Source organism: Trachinotus anak, unplaced genomic scaffold (genome assembly GCF_046630095.1).
Source record: "Trachinotus anak isolate AG129_WGS33_773 ecotype Australia unplaced genomic scaffold, CSIRO_AGI_Tana_v1 ptg000005l, whole genome shotgun sequence".
NCBI classification, from domain to species: domain Eukaryota; kingdom Metazoa; phylum Chordata; class Actinopteri; order Carangiformes; family Carangidae; genus Trachinotus; species Trachinotus anak.
Window position 1 is genome coordinate 13,527,176 of NW_027273856.1, and position 21,207 is coordinate 13,548,382.

General features: G+C 41.1%; 2 protein-coding genes across 3 annotated transcripts; one reads left to right on the forward strand and one right to left on the reverse strand.

Moving 5' to 3' along the window:
- Window positions 1-2,122: 2,122 nt before the first annotated feature.
- On the forward strand, window positions 2,123-9,062 carry ccn6 (cellular communication network factor 6). Its single transcript, XM_071478452.1, has 5 exons — window positions 2,123-2,256; window positions 4,789-5,068; window positions 6,866-7,102; window positions 8,004-8,197; window positions 8,288-9,062. Exons 1-5 carry the CDS (start codon window positions 2,209-2,211, stop codon window positions 8,567-8,569), a joined length of 1,041 nt encoding a protein of 346 aa, XP_071334553.1. The 5' UTR covers window positions 2,123-2,208; the 3' UTR covers window positions 8,570-9,062.
- tube1 (tubulin, epsilon 1) lies at window positions 8,952-20,397 on the reverse strand. Of its 2 annotated transcripts, XM_071478450.1 has the most exons (12): window positions 20,233-20,397; window positions 19,947-20,020; window positions 19,101-19,153; window positions 18,959-19,016; window positions 18,602-18,717; window positions 16,755-16,876; window positions 14,767-14,954; window positions 14,486-14,658; window positions 13,903-14,043; window positions 10,976-11,116; window positions 10,054-10,228; window positions 8,952-9,297 (listed from the first exon to the last, which is right to left on the reverse strand). In XM_071478450.1, exons 1-12 carry the CDS (start codon window positions 20,255-20,257, stop codon window positions 9,139-9,141), a joined length of 1,425 nt encoding a protein of 474 aa, XP_071334551.1. In that variant the 5' UTR covers window positions 20,258-20,397; the 3' UTR covers window positions 8,952-9,138. The 2 variants fall into 2 exon arrangements, with proteins under 2 accessions (XP_071334551.1, XP_071334552.1); XM_071478451.1 differs by lacking the exon at window positions 19,101-19,153 and having other exon boundaries at window positions 9,005-9,297; window positions 20,233-20,375.
- Window positions 20,398-21,207: the final 810 nt, after the last annotated feature.

Sequence of the window (21,207 nt, forward strand, 5' to 3'; positions counted from 1 at the left end):
TTTTCTTTGGAAATCAAGGTCCCAGAGTCTGGAGGACGAGAGGAAAGGCACAGAATCCATGTTGCTCGAGGTCCAGTGTAAAGTTTCCACAGTCAGTGATGGTTTGGGGTGCCGTGTCATCTGCTGGTGTTGGTCCACTGTGTTTTCTGAGGTCCAAGGTCAACGCAGCCGTCTACCAAGAAGTTTTAGAGCACTTCATGCTTCCTGCTGCTGACCAACTTTATGGAGATGCAGATTTGATTTTCCAACAGGACTTGGCACCTGCACACAGTGCCAAAGCTACCAGTACCTGGTTTAAGGACCATGGTATCCCTGTTCTTAATTGGCCAGCAAACTCGCCTGACCTTAACCCCATAGAAAATCTATGGGGTATTGTGAAGAGGAAGATGCGATACGCCAGACCCAACAATGCAGAAGAGCTGAAGGCCACTATCAGAGCAACCTGGGCTCTGAACACCTGAGCAGTGCCACAGACTGATCGACTCCATGCCACGCCGCATTGCTGCAGTAACTCAGGCAAAAGGAGCTCCAACCAAGTATTGAGTGCTGTACATGCTCATACTTTTCATGTTCATACTTTTCAGTTGGCCAACATTTCTAAAAATCCTTTTTTTGTATTGGTCTTAAGTAATATTCTAATTTTCTGAGATACTGAATTTGGGATTTTCATTAGTTGTCAGTTATAATCATCAAAATTAAAAGAAATAAACATTTGAAATATATCAGTCTGTGTGTAATGAATGAACATAATATACAAGTTTCACTTTTTGAATGGAATTACTGAAATAAATCAACTTTTTCATGATATTCTAATTATATGACCAGCACCTGTATATATATTTTACACAGCTGCATGTGGAGACAGTGACATTTTAGAGACATTTACTGTCAAAAATAAATCAGAAATGAATTTAAAAAAAAAGAGAGAAATCCAACATTATGTATCCACTAAGTAAACAGATAGAGCTGCAGGAGCAGTGATGCAGCAGACACACAGCCGGTGTGACCACAGGCCTGTTCTTCTGCAGCAGATCAGTAATAGCAGCCAGGATGGACATGCCCTGCATCCAGTGTGTCTCCAGCGTATTTGATTATCTGTCAAATTCAGACACATTTGGGCAAGAAAAAGTTGTGTTCTCTCAAAAACCCTGTCCACTAGCTAACTAACTAACCAACCAGAGAGCAGTGTGTTGTATAAATACTACAGTCAGAACAAACAGGCAATGCTTTCAGCTCAAGGTCAGGATAGGAAGAAATCTGAAGACTGACCTGCTGTGTGTATAGATGCAGAGGGACCGTAACCAGTACTACAGTGCATGTAACCTGAATTCTCTGAATAACTTAAACAGACAGTATGCTATATCAGACATGCCTGATGGATGATTGGACAGCTTTGGAAATACCAGAAACAATGAAAAAGATTTTTTTCTCAACCACTTCTTAAAGAATCTTAAATATTAAACAGTTTACATGAAAACGGCAGAGTGACATTTATTTCAGTGGAAATCTAAACTCTCAGGCGTCTTTCGTGGTCAGTACCACTAGTAGTACAGTAGCATCACTAACGGGAACATTACCGTACAAATAAGCAGTTTTTGTTTTGGTCTCTCTATTTAATCTCAAAGGGGCGTTGGCTTCACATGAATGAGGAGGAGGGGGAGGGGGAGGGGGAGGGCTGGCTCTGAGAGGGCCCTCTTTACTCAGTGTAAATAATAGTGGAATGTGAACTCAAATACATCAGTCCACATTAAGTACAGCTCCTACTCCACATGAAACAAACAACACCAACATTTACGGACTTGAATTCTTCAGTTTTTGTCCATTAACGAATGAAGTGTACAGTGTTCCTTTCTGAGTGGTTTGCAGCAGCCTGTCCCATGCGGTGTACAGATCTAACTGTTAGTTGCACCCAGATAAATGTGAGCAGAGTCTGCAGACTAAGAATAAACAAGTGGGCAGAACTTGAAGGCCTTGGAGGGACCCGGCAGTTATGAAGACAAATATTTCCCCTCTGGATCAGTAAGGCGGGGAAAGGTGTGTTTGGAGAGGAGACAGAGGGGCGCTTTGTCCCCTTCTCTGACAGGTCACTTCTCCCAATCCCCCCCCCCCCCCGCTCCATTCCTCTCTTGCTTTCCCTCGATCCCACCTTCCCGCTCCCTCGCTCCCCTGCACTCTCCTGGAGCTCACACAGACCTTCTCACTTCAAAGATGCTATCGCTTCTCTACCGTTCCCTCCTGCTCATCCTCGCTCAACAGGTAAGGAGTGTGTTATTTTTCTCTATTCTAACACTGCAGACTGCCTGGGCTTTCTGATTGGACAACACTTGGTGGTGCTCAACACCTGCCTTATGTGGTGTAACAGGAAGATTGACAGGAAAGATGCTTGGATATTCTCAGCAGCAGATGTTTCAAATGTAAAAGAAATAAATTTACTTCAGTCAAGAAAGGGTAGGTTTGGAGGAACCGGTGTATTTTAAGAATTTGCCATTGATAAACTCCTGGAATGTACTTAAATGTACACTGAGTGGGTTTTAGTGCTGCTTTCTTATTTTTACTGCTGGCCAAAGAGGAGTGAAGTCTGAGGTCATTATATCTAAAGCTCCAGTGGACCCGTTTTCACACCATCAAATGAGCTTATTCAGTAAACCTGGCAGAGAGGCTTCAGATTTTTGGCATAACCCTCAGTGACCCTTGGAAGCACTCAGCAGCCAGGAGAACTGGAGCATAAGTGGATCTCAGCAAAACACCAACCAAAGCAAACCAAAACTATTAGAGATAGTGCAGCAGTGAAAACTAGAATATCTATCAGCTGTTGGGATGTCACCACTCAGTTCTTTACAGACCTAGACTTTAAATAGTCAAACTGTACTGCAGTGAAAGGTTCAGCCATTTGACTTGAACATGGATGTCTCACAAGAATAATAAAATACTTTGATCACAGCCTCAACGACAAAACATTAACTGTGGTAGTAGTGACATGAAGTTCAGATTCAAGCTGACGTGTTTTCAGGCTGTTGTTTACAGTTGTGAAATGGCATTTTCTTTTTCCCTTAATGGTTCTTCATTGACAACAGAGACAAATATGAGAGAGTAAAGATGTGTGATAAATGTCCGCACAGAGATTTATACATCACACATGGAAGTGATGTTACACCAAAATTAGTGTGTTTTTTTTTTTTTAAAGATCCCACATTTTACACTTACGTGTAAAACAGTTTTACATCTCATCTCTTCTGACTGTTTTCTGAATGATCATATAAAAATATAGCAGATTTCACATAAACACTCAGAGAAACCAAAGTTGGATGGTGGGTCCAGGTGGGTGTGGCTGAGAGCAGTGACTGCTTTGTTGTGACATCACAGTCTCCCAGTGTCAAGTTCCAGAAGTCCTGACGGCTGGTTTTAAGGCTCAGTTTCTGAATACAGGCTGTGTGCATTTCTCTGTGGACTGAGGCTTTGATACTTTCACAGTATTAATATAGAACCTAGACCTGCTCTATAATCAAAAGACACATGGACATCTACCTTTATACAACATGGGACCTTTAAACGCAGGCAAATCCAGTAAAAAAAAAAGGCCACCGTGCAACAGTAACATTGATCTGTCGTGCCTCATCTGCAGATAGGTCAAAGCCTGCATGTGAATCGTGTGTTTTAAAACTAATTTCAGAGATCCGTGCTTGAGGGCTCTGAAAGACGCCACAGCACCATCGCTTGTGTGCATGTCTGCCATTTTGGCCTGAGGGCGGTTTTTGAAGATCCCTGTCCTATACCCAAGTAATGGTCCATTGAAATGTTGACCTGACTTGACCAGGGTTTCTGACAACATTAGTTATCATCCTCATTGTCCACATTTCTGAAAGGAGTCTGCAGATCAGTCTGAAGTGATGATATTAAAAATGAAATACTGATATTGTGTTGATACACATATGATGATATCGTGAGGGAACATATTAGACCTTGTGGACCTTTTGTTCATCAGTTCATCTAGTTGCCTTTTTGCTGTCCATTAAGTGTAATTGTTGTTTTTATTTGGTTTTGTACAGTCATGGTCACAAACTCTCTGTCCAACTCTTACACTTATATAAAAAGAGATAAAACACACAATAAACAAAATTAAAGATGAATTTGACTGATTATTATTATTATTATATTTCTTTCATATGTTCTATAGATATTGCGACATTATCATTATCATGAATCTTTTTGTCCATGCCATAATCCAAACCATACATTTTTACATTTGTTTCATTTGATCTGACTGGGTTAAAAACATTGTCCACTTTAATCAATAATTCTATGGTTTGGAGACAATGTGCACAGGCTTTATGCTGCATGTGAGCAGAATATCCTCTTCTGGACCAAAGTGTTGGACAGACACACAAATGTCATGGCCAAAGAAGATATATCACAGACATAGACAAACGTGTTACTGAACACCAGCTCTGCAAGTCAACATACATTTAAAAAGGTGGCACTGAATGGGGGGAGTGTGGGGGCGATGCTGACAAACTCTTTCACAGCAAGTTGTACAAGTTGTCTGGGGAAGCGTTCAGAGGTCAGCACAGTTGTGACCCTGTACACCACTTGAAATCCTGCACTGAGCCAATGCCTATGGAAAGTGGTGTGGAGTTCAGAAGGAGGCTCTGAGCGTTGCCAAAGTTATCAAACATTTAAAACAACTCTTCATTACAAAATGCTGAAAATGTGATCTCTTGTTTCAAGCAAAAATTAATTGCAAAGGTGCAATTTGCACCAATCAGACTGTTTGTCCTTCTCCTCACCCAGTGCTTCAGCAGGGCTCAGAACAATGGGCAGCAGCTGGCTCCTCGTGGTGCACAGTCTGCAGCTGAGAGACGCCAGTTCTGCCACTGGCCCTGCAAGTGTCGGGAGAGACCTCACTGTGCCCCGGGGGTGAGTGCTGTCCTGGACGGCTGCGGCTGCTGCAAGAGCTGTGCCAGGCAGATCGGACAACCGTGCAACGAGAGGGATGTTTGTGACCCGCACAAGGGCATGTACTGTGACTTCTCAGCAGACCAGCCGAGATATGAGGTTGGAGTGTGTGCATGTGAGTGACTCCCATCTTCTCTTTAATCAGTCATGAGTGGGGACGTCAAGGTAACAAAGATGCTACATATTTTCTGTTTCAATTAAAATCACTTACTCCCTGGGTCAGTAAGCACGTTTTACACTGAGAAACAGAGGTGTAGTTCAATCTTTTGATAAACCAATCAAAGAAAATTGTACCATGTGAACAACTGAACCTGATTACTTTCTGGCTGTATGCCTTTTATCTTGATGTAAATGCAGGGGGAACGAGCAGCAACCTCTGGGGCTGAGAAATTAAGCCAACTTTGAAGCACTAAAACCTGCAGTTCCTCTAATGACCACTAGAGTCTGGCTCCAGCAGTGAGTCAGTCCCCATAGACTCCCATGTTCAAATGTCCAGCTTTACAGCAGAAAGAAACATGTTTACAGCCTGGTACAAAAACTGTTCTGGTCTCTAGAGCTAATTTCCTCCTTCATGACAACTGTACGGACTGAATTTTATAGAACTCACCTGTTTACATTTTATTAAGGACTAAAGTTATGGAGAAATTAGGGCAAGGCTGCTTTGAGTGACAGGTGGGTGAACGTATGTTTGCCACAAACCAGCATGCACTGACGTCTCAGCTCCACACACGCCCCAACTCTTGCCCATTTTTGGATTAGTCAGGCGGAGTCAGGCACTGCCAAGATAGCGACGGCAGAGCAGCTCACTCTGAGCTTTAAAACTGCAAAAAACTGCAGCCTGCTGTTAGCAAGGGTTCAGGGCTGTGTTGCTGTGAGTGTTTTGCATCAATGACAAAAAAAACTGAGTCGAGTTTGAGTCACAAACATCAGAATATGCCATTTACTTTACAAACTACAGCAAAGCTACCTGAGGGAGACATCTGGTTTGGGTAACTAAAGCTACCTAAAGAACGTTGTTTAAACTACTTTGTGAAAACTTAACAATGTACATGTGATACAAAATTAAAACAAAATAACCTCTCATAATAAAAAAGCCTCATGCCAGTTTGTTGTGAAAAAGTAGCTACTTAATCACAGGCCATAACATAAACCAAAAAACTAAAATACCCCACTATTCCGGGAAAAGTGCTGGAATATCAGCCTTGGCGCTCAAATCACGATGCACATATGAATATAGCTGAGCTACCTGCAAGCTACTGCAAAATGTAGTTAAACTACTAGTTTAAATACAAACTGTGTTACTGAGGGTGTGTGAGGTTCAACTCTACCGACAATGCTGCTTTTATTTCCTGTTATCCTCTGTGTTGCCACATGGAGCCGCTGAAGCAAGTGAGGAGGCTGCTTTCTGTTGCAGCCGTAGTGATAAAACACCAAGCCTCCAGGAATGGTGCTGAGATGTGGCCACATGGGGTAATGCAACTTGTGGGATCATCACATGACACACACTGGATCCCAAAAGGCATCTTTCTCACACACTGTCACAGGAAAAGGAGCCGCTGTAAAGCTGTGAATACATGTTTCTGAGTGTCACAAACCCCCTGAAACAGTTATTTGAATTTGGTAAGTTTGGTCCAACAACATTTGGAAAGTCTGAAGAGCATGTTTAAATAATTTAATCACATTCATGGAGCCAAAAGGAAGTCAGCTGGCTCATTGACTCAGCTGAAGAAGAAGTCAGAAATGTGAGGAGGCCTGTAGAAGCTCAGAGTGAACAGGGCACCATCTTTGAACACGGTATCTATTTCTGCATACTGCCCCCACTGTTTTCATGCATCTTAAAATTCAGTCACATCACCATGAGAGCCGCAGCAGTGAGAACAACATCCCTGAGATGTTCTGCTGTTTCTTCCAGACATGATGGCGGTGGGCTGTGACCTGAATGGGGCCCACTATGAGAACGGAGAAGCTTTCCAGCCCAGCCCCCTCTACAAGTGCACATGTATTGCCGGAGCCATTGGCTGTACCCCTGCATTCATCCAGAAGCCTGCTGGTCTCTTAGGCACCGCCCCGCTGATGGGCAACATGCCAGCGGGCCTGCGCAGTGGTCAGAGTCCAAAGAAGCACCAGCAGGACACTACCTACATGTCAGGTGAGTGTTAATACAGTAAACCTGTGGAGGAGGCTGGATGGAAGGGGGGGGGCATCTCATTCCTCTGGCAGTGTGAGCAGAGGGAGTAGTGAGGTGTGACTGACTGCGGTTAGATGGCCTCACAGAGAAATACAGAGAGATTGATGGTTGCTGTTATAAACAGGACAAGTCAACTTTTTTTTTTTTTTAAAGCACCAAAGCTTTCACTGTGATGCTCAGTGTGGTTTGCTGTTTGCTTGTTTTGCTTGGCATGAAACTCTGATGTTGGGAAACACTAATTTAATGTGTCACAGTTGGGCAAGGGTACCAGACTGGCCCCCGGGCTCAATTAAGGACCATGGTATCGATAAGTGCCGATGTTATCAGTTCTGCTATTGGTACTGGAGAAATTAAGGAAATAGATTTTTTATTTCTTATAAACATAAAAGTTCTCTCACACATTTAATCTCTCCAGCTCTGTTTCTCATTAAGTACTTACTTACTACCTACTGAACAGTATAAACACTGTCAAAGAAAAAGTCCTGTAGTAGATCATTGTGTATTACATTTGTTTTACATTTCCATCACTATAATAGTGATCAGTGACAGTTTGCTACTCAACAATGTTAATGAAGTACATGAGAAAACAAAACAATGTTAATTCTGTTCTTCATTGGTTTTTTTTCTTACAAAATGAGAACCAAGAACTGAATGAGAGAACTGTAGGAGTACCTGATCAATAAGCAGTATTGATAAGAGTAGTACAGTAAAGCACTGACATTAACACAAGGTAAACAGGAGCAGGAAGTGGATCAGATCAAGTGTTTGGTGCTGTTAGGTTGATTCTCATCTGTGCTGTGATAGGCTAGTTCTTGGTATAGGGTGTTGTTGACACAATGCCCTTTAACTGTAATAATGAAAGCTTACAGGGATCCTCCTTTAGCCTGGAAGAAGAACTGTCTGATCCAGACCACGCCCTGGAGTCCCTGCTCCAAGACCTGCGGCCTGGGAATCTCTGTGCGCGTCAACAACGACAACAGCAAATGTGAGATGAGGAAGGACCGTCGCCTGTGCCTGCTGCGACCATGTGACAAGAGTGTGCTCAGGAGCATTAAGGTGCCAAGTTAAAATCTAATTCTATTCAAGTACTGACATGGTTTTATGTAAACTTTAAACCAACAACAATGTCACTGCTTTCACCTCTAGGTGCCAAAGGGAAAGACATGCCGGCCGAAATTCCAGGCAAAGAAAGCAGAGAAGCTGACGCTCTCCGGCTGCACCAGTACCAAGAAGTTCAAGCCAACATACTGTGGTGTCTGCACAGACAAGCGCTGCTGTGTCCCCAACAAGTCACGCATGATCAAGGTCAACTTTACTTGCAAAGAAGGCTCCAACACTCAGTGGAAGATGCAGTGGGTAACGTCCTGCGTGTGCCAGAGGAAGTGCAACAATCCCGGGGACATGTTCTCTGAGCTGCGGTTACTTTAATGGAGGCGTCTGAGAAGCCCAGAGACAGACATAGGGCGGGGGCCCTGCTGTGGCTGACCAAGGACTGAAAAATATGCATACTTTGGTTATTAAGTTCTCCTCAGCAGCGGTGACGTGCCCCATGGAACCTGAAGACAACAATGTAAACTGAAACTACAAAACCTCATTTCATAAGGAAGAATGGCTGGGATCATTGCTGAAGAGAAACACTGTTAGCTTTGAAAAAACCTTTTATGAAGCCTGTCTTCAGGACACGAATGTGCAATAACAACATGGACTGTGGCCAGTACAGCAGCTGTAACAGCAGATTTGACTCATTAAGAGTACCTCATAATACTATGGTCAGGGAGCCAAAAATGGCAAAAGAGATCGAGTTTGAGTATTTCTTTCTTTCTACATGTTGTTGCTGTTTACTTTTTCACACAGGGACACTTTTTAATCAGGTCACAAATTAGACAATGTTGATTTAGGACATAAAACTATTTACAAAAGATCTGTTGTGTGAAGTTGTTTTTGAAAAATGAGGAGACAAACAAAAAAACCAAACAGATTTACAGCAGAGTGAACCTTCATCTGCAGATGCTGAGCCTGGGTGCATCGTGCATGAGTCTTCCCTTGGAAGCATCAAGATGATGGTACTCTTCAATCAGTGAGCTGAGAGAGGTGATGGCCTCTGAGAAGCAGCTCTGCTCCATCCCCTCCACATGAAGGTAGTGATGTAGGTGAGCCTTCAGAAGACAACGCAGAGAGAAGTCACTCAGTCTGCATACAACATATTTTATAACGTATTTTAAATTTAGATGTAGATTCCTTTGTCCTCTTCTCTAAAGAAAGATGGAGATTTTATGTAGAAACAAAAACATGAGTTAAAGTGTTGAAGAGGACATGACACAGTACAAACAGCAGGAAGACAGAAGAAACACTGAGTATCATGAGTACCACACTCACACTGCAACTAATAGCAACATTCATGAATTACTTCCTTACCAATTAAGCCTAAACGATCAGTTGATCAACAGGAAATTAATCAACATATATCCTGATAATAAAAATAATAGCTTCAGCTGTTTAAAAAAAAAGAAATCAAATATTTTCTGGTTCCAACATGTCCAGTCAAACGTTGGGCAGAACAAGGACATCTCAACAGACAGGTGTTTTTTTGTTTTGTTATTTTGCTCTTTTCTGACGTAAAAGCAAATTAAATGATGATGAAAATAATTCTTAGTTGCAGCCCTGATACATAACTACATCAATTAATATGTAGTTTAGTCTGAAGTCAAAATGACAAATGTCCACCACAAGTAACCAGAGCAGAAATTTAGATTTGTCGTCAGTCTGATTAAACGTCAAGACAAACAGATGTTCAATCTTCTCTGAGAAGCAGTGAAGAAAAACAAGTAAATAATCACATCTGACAACCAGAAAAGATTTGTTGGTTTTTAATCCTTTTGTTGGTCTAAAACATGAAATGACCTGAGATGCACCTTCTTCCTGTAGAGCTTGGTGAAACGCTCTCTCAGCTCCATGAACGTGGGCTTCACACAGGTGTTATTGGCCAGGGCCAACAAGGAGTGTGAGTGGCCCACAGGAGGCACTGAACATAGGCCCGTCTTCCAGCCCTCCTGGTTCCACGAGACAAAGGGCAGCGACAGCCTCAGTCTGGAGCAGGGACAAAATGACAAGAAAGTCTGGCAGCAAATTCAGAGGGTTACATGGCTTCAGACATTTTAGATTTCACCAGTGGACTTGGTTTCACTTAAATCAGCTTGACAGCACTGTTATTGGATTGTTTTCTTTGTTAATGCTGGTATAAATAGTGACACAGTGAAGCAGCCAGTGTCAAGATGATATTTGGCTTGTTTTCCCATTCAAATGAATATAAATGAAAATAATAAAAAAAAGTCAATCACAGATTCCATGGTGAGACTAAAAGATAATAAGTTCACAATGATGTGACAGAGAAATGAGGAAAAACAGAAAACTCGCAAATCAAATTTGAGCAGCTTGAACCACTAAATAACAAAGGATTCATCTGTCAGCAGAACTGTTGTCACAAATAACAACAAAAATATACAACACAAGGATTCTTCACAATGAAGTTCTCTCTGACCCTCCCTCCCCCTCCTCCTCTTTTACACCATGGTCACGCATAAATATGTGCTCTCACACCAGCTTCTGTTTCAGTTTCTCTGGACAACGTGCCACAGGAAAATAAGTCTGCAGGGAGAGCAGAGGAGAGATGGGTGCTGAATGGACTAGTCATGAATCACTGCTGTCAGGGCTGAATGGGGGCACTATGTGAGAGTCTGAGAGCGAAGGTCATCTTTGGGCCTATCACAGTTGGTGTACTGGTTTGTTGTCTGTTTGAGTGGAGATGGAGACTGAGTGGGAGGATGGTGCTCTGACCTCTCAATGTTCCTGCGGAGGTCCGACACCTGCACGTTGCCCCTGACCATGAGGGCGCAGGCCAGGTAGAGGCTGTGCTTGGGGTCGGCTCGGATCAGCTGGTGGTCTTTACTGAAGGCGTCACTGAACATCTGATCCAGTCTAGAGGGCACAGTGAGAGGAGATGGAGGACTTAAAGAAATATCAAGACATTAGATTTACCGTAATTTCCGGACTATAAGCCGCTACTTTTTTCACACGCTTTGAACCCTGCGGCTTAAACAACGATGTGGCTAATCTATAGATTTTTACGGGCTAACAGCCTCCAGGGGGCGAAAGTTACATTGAGAGCGACAACGAAAGAGAGACTGAGAAAGTGTGTGACGAAGTCATTCTGAGGCTGTTCAGTTCCGACACTGAAGACGACGACTTCAGTGGTTTTAGTGCGCAGGAGGAAGATGAAGATAGGGATCAGTGACTTTTCTGGTAGGCCAACGGCCTACGGCTGGTAGGCTGGTTATTTTTTTTTTAACCAGTCGTGTTACTGCTGTGACTGCTTGTTACTGCCGTGTTACTGCCGTGTTATAGGCACTGTTCGGAAAAAAGCACTTATTAAAATAAAAATAAAAAAAATCTTTCTGTGTAAATATCTCATGTTACAACGTGGACACCTGCGGCTTATAAGGAGGTTTACTGACTGCAGTAACCTGACCTGAGATGTCAGGTACAGCTGAGTTAAACTGGGGGCCAATGGAGCAATGTTTGGGAAAGCACTATTTTTTAACCTTCTATTTATCCAGGGAAGTTCTGCTGAGGAGGCAAGATATTTTTAAGCAACACCCTGCTCTGCATTCATACAGTCACATACATTCAGCTCTGGGAGTTACCCAGCAGCCACCACTCTTCTTGACCAATGAACTGCTTCGCTGAAGCAGATTTGGTCTCCATGGCTCACACAAGGCTACTTTCATGGCAGTTGTTGTTGGGGAGGAGGTGGGCTGGTGGGTGGGTGGTGGGTCAAATGGTGTTTTTTCCTGTCACAAGCCTGCAGCACTAAACCTGAAGCTGCCACTGTCTCACTTGATAAAGTCAAAGCCGGGCTTTGTGGTGTCTGGAGTGTCTTATGCCTCCTGTTTAAATTATGGTTCTCATCAGAACAGAAACTAACAGCCATGTTTTAAATTAACAAAAGAAAAATTGAAAAAAGCTCCTGTTTTGGATCATTTTTAAATCTTTGGGTGAAATCTGGCTTCCATATTTAAATATGTTTTTGAAAAAAATGTTAGGTATCATTCTTCTCCTATATGATTCTAGGAAAGCTCGCCCCAAGTGTGGCTTGACCTGACCTCACTTCATCACTATTTAAGGTTAAGAGCCTTTATTAGTCCCAGTTGGGAAATTTGCAACAGTGAGGGAATGTATTTAACACAATGTGATTATATAATAATAACAACTATTGATATATAAAATAATAATATATATCATATTACTATATAATATAAATAATACATGTTATATTGCCATGATATCACGGCACTAAATTATTAAATTATTTTACACTATTACTTACCCTTTTTTTTTTAATATCATATTTTTGTTGTAACATAGAGATAGATCACTATTACACTGACAGGATTTCAGATACACTCACTGGCCACTTTATTAGGTACACCTTGTTAGTAACAGGTTGGACCCCTTTCGCCTTCAGAACTGCCTTAATTATTTGTGGCACAGATTCAACAAGGTGCTGGAAACATTCCTCAGAGATTTTGGTCCATTTTAATATGACAGCATCACACAGTTGCTGCAGATTTGTCGGCTGCACATCCATGATGTGAATCTCCTGTTCCACCAGATCCCAAAGGTTCTTTGTTGGACTGAGATCTGGTGACTGTGGAGCCATTTGAGTTCAGTGAACTTATTGTCATGTTCAAGAAACCAGTTTGAGATGATGTGAGCTTTGCGTTATCCTGGTGGAAGCAGCATCAGAAGATGGTTCATTGTGTTCATTAAGGGATGGACATGGTCAGCAACAATACTCAGATAGGCAGTGGTGTTTAAACAATGCACAGTTGGTACTAAGGGGCCCAAAGTGTGCCAAGAAAATATCCCCCACACACCATTACACCAACACCACCAGCCTGAACCGTTGATACAAGGCAGGATGGATCCATGCTTTCATGTTGTTGACACCAAATTCTGACCCTACCATCCGAATATCGCAGCAGAAATCGAGACTCATCAGACCAGGCAACATTTTTCCAGTCTTCTATTTTGTTGAGCCAGTGTGAACTGTAGCCTCAGTTTCCTGTTCTTAGCTGACAGTGGCTCCTGGTGTGGTCTCCTGCTGTAGCCCATCTGCTTCAAGATTCAACGTGTTGGACGTTCAGAGATGCTCTTCTGCAGACCTTGGTTGTAACAAGTGGTTATTTGAGTTACTGTTGCCTTCCTATCAGCTCGAAGCAGTCTGACCATTCTCCTCTGACCTCTGACATCAACAAGGCATTTTCTCCCAGAGAACTGCTGCTCACTGGGTATTTTCTCTTTCTCTGACCATTCTCTGTAAACCCTAGAGATAGTTGGTAGGTAGATCAGCAGTTTCTGAAATACTCAGACCAGCCTGTCTGGCACCAACAATATCAGATAAATATTCTTATTATACTATGTTGCTAACCATATTGCCCAGCCCCATCTATATTACATTTAGTCTTTGTTCCAAGTGAGCAGTGCTGTTTCATCACATTCCAAATGACAGTTCAAATGACAGTGTAAACAAATTCTACACACTTCTAATGAGTGAGGTGATCACTGCAGGGGCTTCCCTTATCACTACAGTCAACATGAGGCCCATGTGAACGGATGATGGAGGTCATGTGAGCTAAATACCCAGAGCTCTGTGGGGGTCAAAACAACTGTGAGTTAAAAATAGCTGTAGCTATGCAGCAGACCTTCTGGTGGGGACGCTGACGTCTGCCAGTGTGTAGAGAGGGGTGAGGCTGGGCACCAGGTAGTGTAAACGAGGAAATGGCACCAGGTTCATGGCAATCTCGTTGAGATCCATGTTGAGAGAACCCTCAAAACGTGCTGAGCTGAAACAGAAGAGAAATAACACAGGATACTATAGTTGACACCTGAGCAACTTTTATGTGCACAGAAGATCTTACTCCGTAGATCAATTATTAAGCTGCAGAAAGTAGAGGGATCCAACTCTAGAGGGTTGGACAAATCATAACCTGACTGCATCTGATGGAAAATCAACTCGTCATCGTTAAGGGTGTCTCCTGGTCGCAGAACACTCTTCTTAGGATGTGTTCATTTTCTTTATTTGTCACCATGACCTCAGCCATGTTGCAATTAAGATAGAGTTTGTTTTTTAGACTTTAAAGAAAAGCTTAACTTAAGGTGTTTTGTGCAACCAGCCCCAGAGCATTAGAAGTATTAAAGTTTTATAGAAGTGATATTTTAGCAGCATGTCAAGTAGTAAAGTAAACATTATGACCCCATATGAACACAAACACAATGATACTATACCTGGTAATATTGAGCAACAGGTTAGCCACAATGTTATTCATAGCATCAAAGGGCTTCTCTGCCCCACTGAGGCCGCCCTGTCCAGAGATGATGCTGCTGTCTCTCTTGATTGTCTGCCCTGGCTTTCCCCCATGAGACATATGTTGAATCTTGCTCACAATGTCGACCAATGACTAGAGGAGGAGACATGAGGGAGCACAGAAGATTGTTAATTGCTGATGGTTTAGATGTGTTCATACTGCAGAAAGGGGGAAAAAGGAAACCTTCACAAATACACAGACCTGGTTTTCCACAGGCAAGACGCAGTCAGCATGCTCCGTGAGCTCTCTCATGGCTAGGACGCTGTTGTAAGGAGAGGTGATGACATCATCCTCCACAGACGGATAGATCGAGGTGACAATTCGACACACCTCAGGGAACTCCTCCTCCAGAAGGCTTAGCACTCTGGTCCCCAAGCCGGAACCAGTACCTCAAATTCAGTCAGAGCATTTACAACTAAAGTAAAAGGATCTTTACAGAAACCGGATTTATTTAAGATCATGAAACCTGTTTCCATAATCAGGGTGAGGGATTAGAGAAACCTGATTCCCTGGCTGTGTATACAGGTAACCTGATAGCTTTTTATAGGTGAGCATGTGCATGACAAAGATTTCAGATGGGGAAATCAGGGTTCCCACACTTTTCTAGAGATCATTTTCCAGGACTTTTCCAGGACTTTGTCAGTGATGATCTAGCTCATATGACAGACAAGAATCACACCATACAGCAATATGTTCCTATCTGTGGCAATCTGATTCAAAATAAGTGCAGTCTATACTTGGCTACACTTATCTATGAAATATCTTTTACATGCTTAATGAATTATGAAATTATGACAAACTGATCACAATAACTTTGTAACATAGCACTTGCTTGGCAAGTACTATTTTAAGTGCAATGTAAATAAAATATATCATTATTATCATCATTATTAATTTACAACCTGACTCACTTATTCATGTGAATTATATCAACCATTGCTGCCTGAACACTAACAACATACATAGCAACCTACAATTTTTCCTACTGTCAAATCTACACTGAACTTAACAGCAAAATAAATGCGCGATTCAAAGTTGAATTAACTCAAATTATTTACTGCTGCTGGTTCTTATCAGTTTATACACTTTAGCCTCTTTACTAGTAACAGGCAGTGAAGCCTTTAACAAGGTTAACCACACCCACTGTGACCCACTGCTAGTTAAACATTTCATGTCTTATTATGGTCTGCTCTACCTGAACAACGCAGCACTGGGTTTGAAGCGACGCTAACAAAGATGCTAGCAAAGTGCTGTTAGTGAGTATTTAGCCATTGTTTGAATAGCTTACAGTTGGCCTCTTATTCATTATGTTGACCCCGGCTTCACATTTAATATCATCCAACTTTCAGCAATGAAAAAACACACTTGAAACCTTTGCTGAATCCCAAACATTAAACCTTTAGCTACAGGCAAAACAAGCTAGCAAGTCTGTCAGCTTCAGCAACTGACCCAAACCTGCTAACCCATTATTCAACATTTTAAAACAAGTTAATCTATAAACCTAATAAAAATGACCACAGTCAGCAGCCAGCAGTGACTTATGGACATTTAAAGAATGATGTAACTTACATTCTTCAGAGTTTGGGCCACCTACGTTTTAAATAAAACCTGCAGCATGTAATGTGCATTGCCAAAGAAAACCGATAGCTGTCTATCTGTTGTTCATAAACCAGCCAACCATTTGAACGTCAACATGATCCTGAACATATTGTTGCCTGAAAATAAGAGAGTGTTGAAATAATTTTCCAGGACAGCACAATATTCTCCAGGGTATTTAATTGTTCTCTCATTTTCTATGTGTTTTCCCTGACTGGAAAACTGGTCAACTGTTTTCCACGTTTATACAGATGCATGGGAACCCTGGAAATGCATTTGTGTGTGCTGTGGGATGGTAGGAAACTTTAGCAAAAGCAGTGATGTTATAAAGATACTTTCATTTTAAATGTGACTTAAACAGAAACTAATTGGCCACAATGAATGTGACCATATTGGTTTCTGCAGCTCATTGAATAAATTGTAAGAAGCAGTGTCTGGCATCACTAACACTCTTACGTACAATATATTAAGACTAGATTTGGGATTCAGTGTATAAATTCCACAGAAGCATCTGAACTCTCATTAGTGTTAAATGAATTTATTGAGTAATGTTTAATTAAGTGAAGGACCATGTAAACAGTTTGGTGCCTTACCTCCTCCCATAGAGTGAATGAGAAAAAAGCACTGCAGGCAGTCACAGTGTTCTGCTGCCCTCCGCAGTTTCTCCACTATCTGCTCCCTGTAGGCTGAGCCGTACATCATGTGTCCCACCGCCCTGGACGAGGAAGCAGAGCATCACAGCAGGTTGCTGCACTGCTAACGTAATGGTGGTAATAACATGGTTTTCTGTGTCATAGGTAAGTTACTGTTCATATGAAAAGTATTACATATGAATTGAGTGATTGATTTATGGGTGGATAAAGTGCATTCTGAATGTAGAAAGTCCTGATAAAAACATTACCACACTAAACAAGAGGGTCAAACTTAAAAGTTGTTGTGAAGAGTTTATCTGACAGAGAAAGACAAAGTGAAGCCTTTGTCACTGTCTTGCCCAATGATCCAAAAGATATTTGAAAGATTTTTCATTGTGCTTCACTGTATGTATTGTATTTATTTAGGTGTCTGTTTATTTCTATGTTTACTGATATGTCCTTTTATTATATATTTACTTTCTGGATTGTGTTCCCTTTAATCCCCTACTTTTATTTCTGATTATTTATTTTATTTCTGCTTTTATTTCTGGTTTTACTCACTTCCTCTTTTAGCATTTAGTTATTTTATGTTTACTATTTTATCTTCATTTTTATTTTATATTTTTATATTTTATATAATAATATATTTTATAATTATATTTCTGGTTCTACTAACTTCAGTACATTTCTTCTGTTTTAGTATTTTACTATTTTATCTTTATCACTCTTTTATCTTGAGCTTTGCTTTCCAGTCTTTGGTCTTTCCTCGATATGGATTCATGATAGCGTTTCCTCAGTTCCTCTTATTATTGTCTTATCTTTATTGTTTTCTTATTTATAACTTAGTCATTTATTGCTCTGTGTGTAAATGGGAGTGTCTATGTGTGTTGCTTTTATCCTGTAAAGCACTTTGTGTTACATTGTATGAGTGCTATACAAATAGTCTGGTTGTAAGAAACATAGATAAAAAACAATGCAATGTAATATTAGTTTGCTAGGGCTTGCACTTGCAAACAAAGCTAGTGGCAGCCCAGATAGAGTAAATGTGTTAGCATGTTATGTGACAAGATAATTGTGAGAATTAAAAAAAAAAAAAGTTTCCTGGATATTTTCCCGACACATTTTACAAACCTCAGAATAAATGGCTGCAGTGTTCCAGGGGACATCTATATGCTATGAGCACAGCGCTAACATAAATCAGCCACATCACATGTCTCTGTCTTCTGTGAAGTTCCCTTTAATATGCTGAAAATTCCACCCCCACTGTCTCACCAACAAATCTGCTTGACAGACATTGCAAAGAAGAATTGTCGCTAGCCATGACAATGGGACTGGTATTGTTTTCATCTTATGCCTTTCTGTCTGTGTGTGTTTCTTTTTACAATAGCTGTCAGGCTAGGAATGAAAAACCTATAGAGGGAATATCCACACCAGCACTGTCAAAAAACACTGACCTTTCACCCAGATTATACTATGTGGGCTTCAGAAAAGGCAAAAACACCCAGTTGCTGAGGCTTCTAAGCCGCCATTGTTCCTTTGCTCCTTCGTGTGTTATATTCTTGGGAATTTGATATGTGGTGGCTGTATAGGAAAACAAATTCTGATCCTTCCAGCTAAGGAAAAACATTATTTATGAGTTATTTTAGCAAAATAATTTTAATCCCTGACCACAACACCAAAAACAAGTATGATGCAACTGCACGTGTAAATGATTGTAAAACACATATGTTAAAAATTATGGTTTGGAGCAGTTGCTCTGGGCCACGTGAGCTCGTGAGACGGCATCCCGTGGCTAGTCTGTCTCTCACCAGTTGTTGCCTGAACCTGACACGTCCGTGAGGAGCTGAGTGCTGTCAAACACTTCACGCAACGGGCCCTGCAGGATCTCATTGACCACGCCCTCCTCCATATCCACCAGTACCGCCTGTGGATTCAAATGTGAGTTGAAGGCCAACACATGTATTTCATCACTAGATGCTCAGCACATGCCTTTGACCCCCCGCAATCATTCCATAACTCCACTTTGTAACCTTAACCAATGGATGCCAGAGCATTCATTGCACAAACCCAAATCCTCACCTTGACCTCAACTCTAAAATAAGCTGGTAACCATGTGAAGACCATAAGATTTTTTTTTTTTTTAATCGGTAATCAGCAGAACTTACTCTGGCCTTCAGATGTAGGATTCTCCCTCCGACACCACAGGCTGTCTCATCACCTTTCCTGGAAAAGCACACCAAATATAAAAAAATCTCCATTTAGAGACACCCATGCAGCAGTTACTGGATTAAAAACAGCTGTGATTACCTTGAGTCCACATTCCGGAAAAAGCTACTGAGAGCCTCATCATACAATCCTTTCTGAATAGAAGAAAAACAGGATATTAGAAAAGCCCTTAGACATTGTGGTGGGTGACTGCACGTCTGTCTTTATAGGATGAGATGGGACAAAACAAGAATGAGCTTCCCTTAAAGGATAAGACAGATTTGTTACAACATGGGTTTTATTTATGTAGTTGTGGCCTTCATTCCTATCCATCATACTATGTTCTAGCATTGTGGTTGAGTTTGTAGTTCTTATCAAGTACAAATTTATCATTAAGGTGTCTAAGAACTTGCCGCAGTTCTTCTGTGGATTTCGTCTCAGTTTCATCTGTCTCTTTATATAATCCTACACCTATTGTGTTGAGATCAGAGCTATGTTCAAGGCTCTTTCATTTTCTGTCAAACTATAATCATTTTTCATAGTTTTTGTACTTTCTCTTATATTCTAACAAACACAGAAAATAAAGTATGTAATAGTGACAGTTACAATTTGACCTTTTCACCCCGGGCAGTGGAGGTATGTGTGGGAGTGAATATGAGTGAGGACAGCTGAAAGTTGGGGCTGCTGTGTGCTGGTGGGCAATAACCCTATGATATGTCTCTCATTTATCCATTTCAACCTGAAATAGCCAGAAAAGCATAGGGGTAAGTAATAATATTAATGAATGTTTGTATCCATCATTGCTGTGATCAATAACACTTTGTTTTCCTGCTACGATGTCAAATACGTCTTATCAAATACAACGTGGATGTAAAGTAAGATGAAAGTGCACTGTGCGTCTTATTAGCAAGAGTGCTGTCGCTGTAAGGTGTGTGGATTTGGACTTACTTTATTGACATGGGCATGTTCTCGCAAAGCAAGATCCCAAAACCTGCAGCCGACCTGGTTACCACACTGTCCGACTGAAGAACACGAGTGTTAAGTTTAGTAACCATTTGTAAGGAAAATGTTCCACGAGTTAAGCTAACGTTTACTTAAATCAGTCGTAAACCAACTCAACAAACAAATGTTACCACAGTTCACTATGTAGCCCAAGTTTCCACCACAACACAGCACACTGACTGTTAGCTAAGCTAACGTTCAGTTTTACGTCCTGCTCTCGAGTGTTACTCACCCTGGACAACAACTGACTGTGTCATGGCGGCAGCGACACACAGACACTTTCGTCGCACCGACCTAAGTCATACTTAAGGTTAACATTTGTCCTCAACGGTCCATTAAAAAGAATTTTTGAAAAAGCTTTTGAATACTTCCTCAGACTCGCGCCTCAGCTGTATTTGGTCGAGTGCTGATGACGTTTGCCATGGAAACGGCCATGGAAACGACCATGGCAACGGCCGTTATGTAAACGGGTGCACGAGACCATCTCATGTTAAATAATGTAGAATTTATCCATTGTGTTGTTTATTTTCTATTATATATTTATTATGGTATTTATTTGGTTTTATTGATAGTTTTTTTTTAATTTCTCCAAGGGATCAATAGAGTATGCTTCTTTTTTCTTACTTTTCAGATATGCAAAGGTTTTTAATAAGGATTTCATAACATGGTTATGAAAAAATAAAGTACAAAAGTGATAAAATGCCTGCTCTCCTAAATAAATACAGCTGACCATCAGTCAGCAGTTTATAACAGCTAGACTAGATATTTTTTAAAGGGAGTCAAATATATTTATAACAAAAAGAATCACCACTAGCCAGATTTTGTATTAGGCTCACATAACTTATAGCTACACTGACATGATAACAGCTACTGAACAATGAATGAATGAGAATTGATACTCATTGATTATCTATCTAAGATAAGTATATAGCCAAGGCAAACCAGATACAAAAGTAAATCCTGAGTGAGGAGATGCTCTCTAAGGACAAAACCAGATGAAGTATTACACTTCTTTCATGTTTCATATCTTCTCAAAGTGTTTTTTGCTCATCCTCCAATATTTGGTTTGAACTTACATTAATATGCAGTAGAGGGCAGTGTTTACATATTTATCTCAAGTGGCATTTACATTTGGAACAAAATAAACCATAACTCATTTTCCAAATAGGTTGTTCTTTGTCAGCACAATTCATTCAGTGAAAATGAA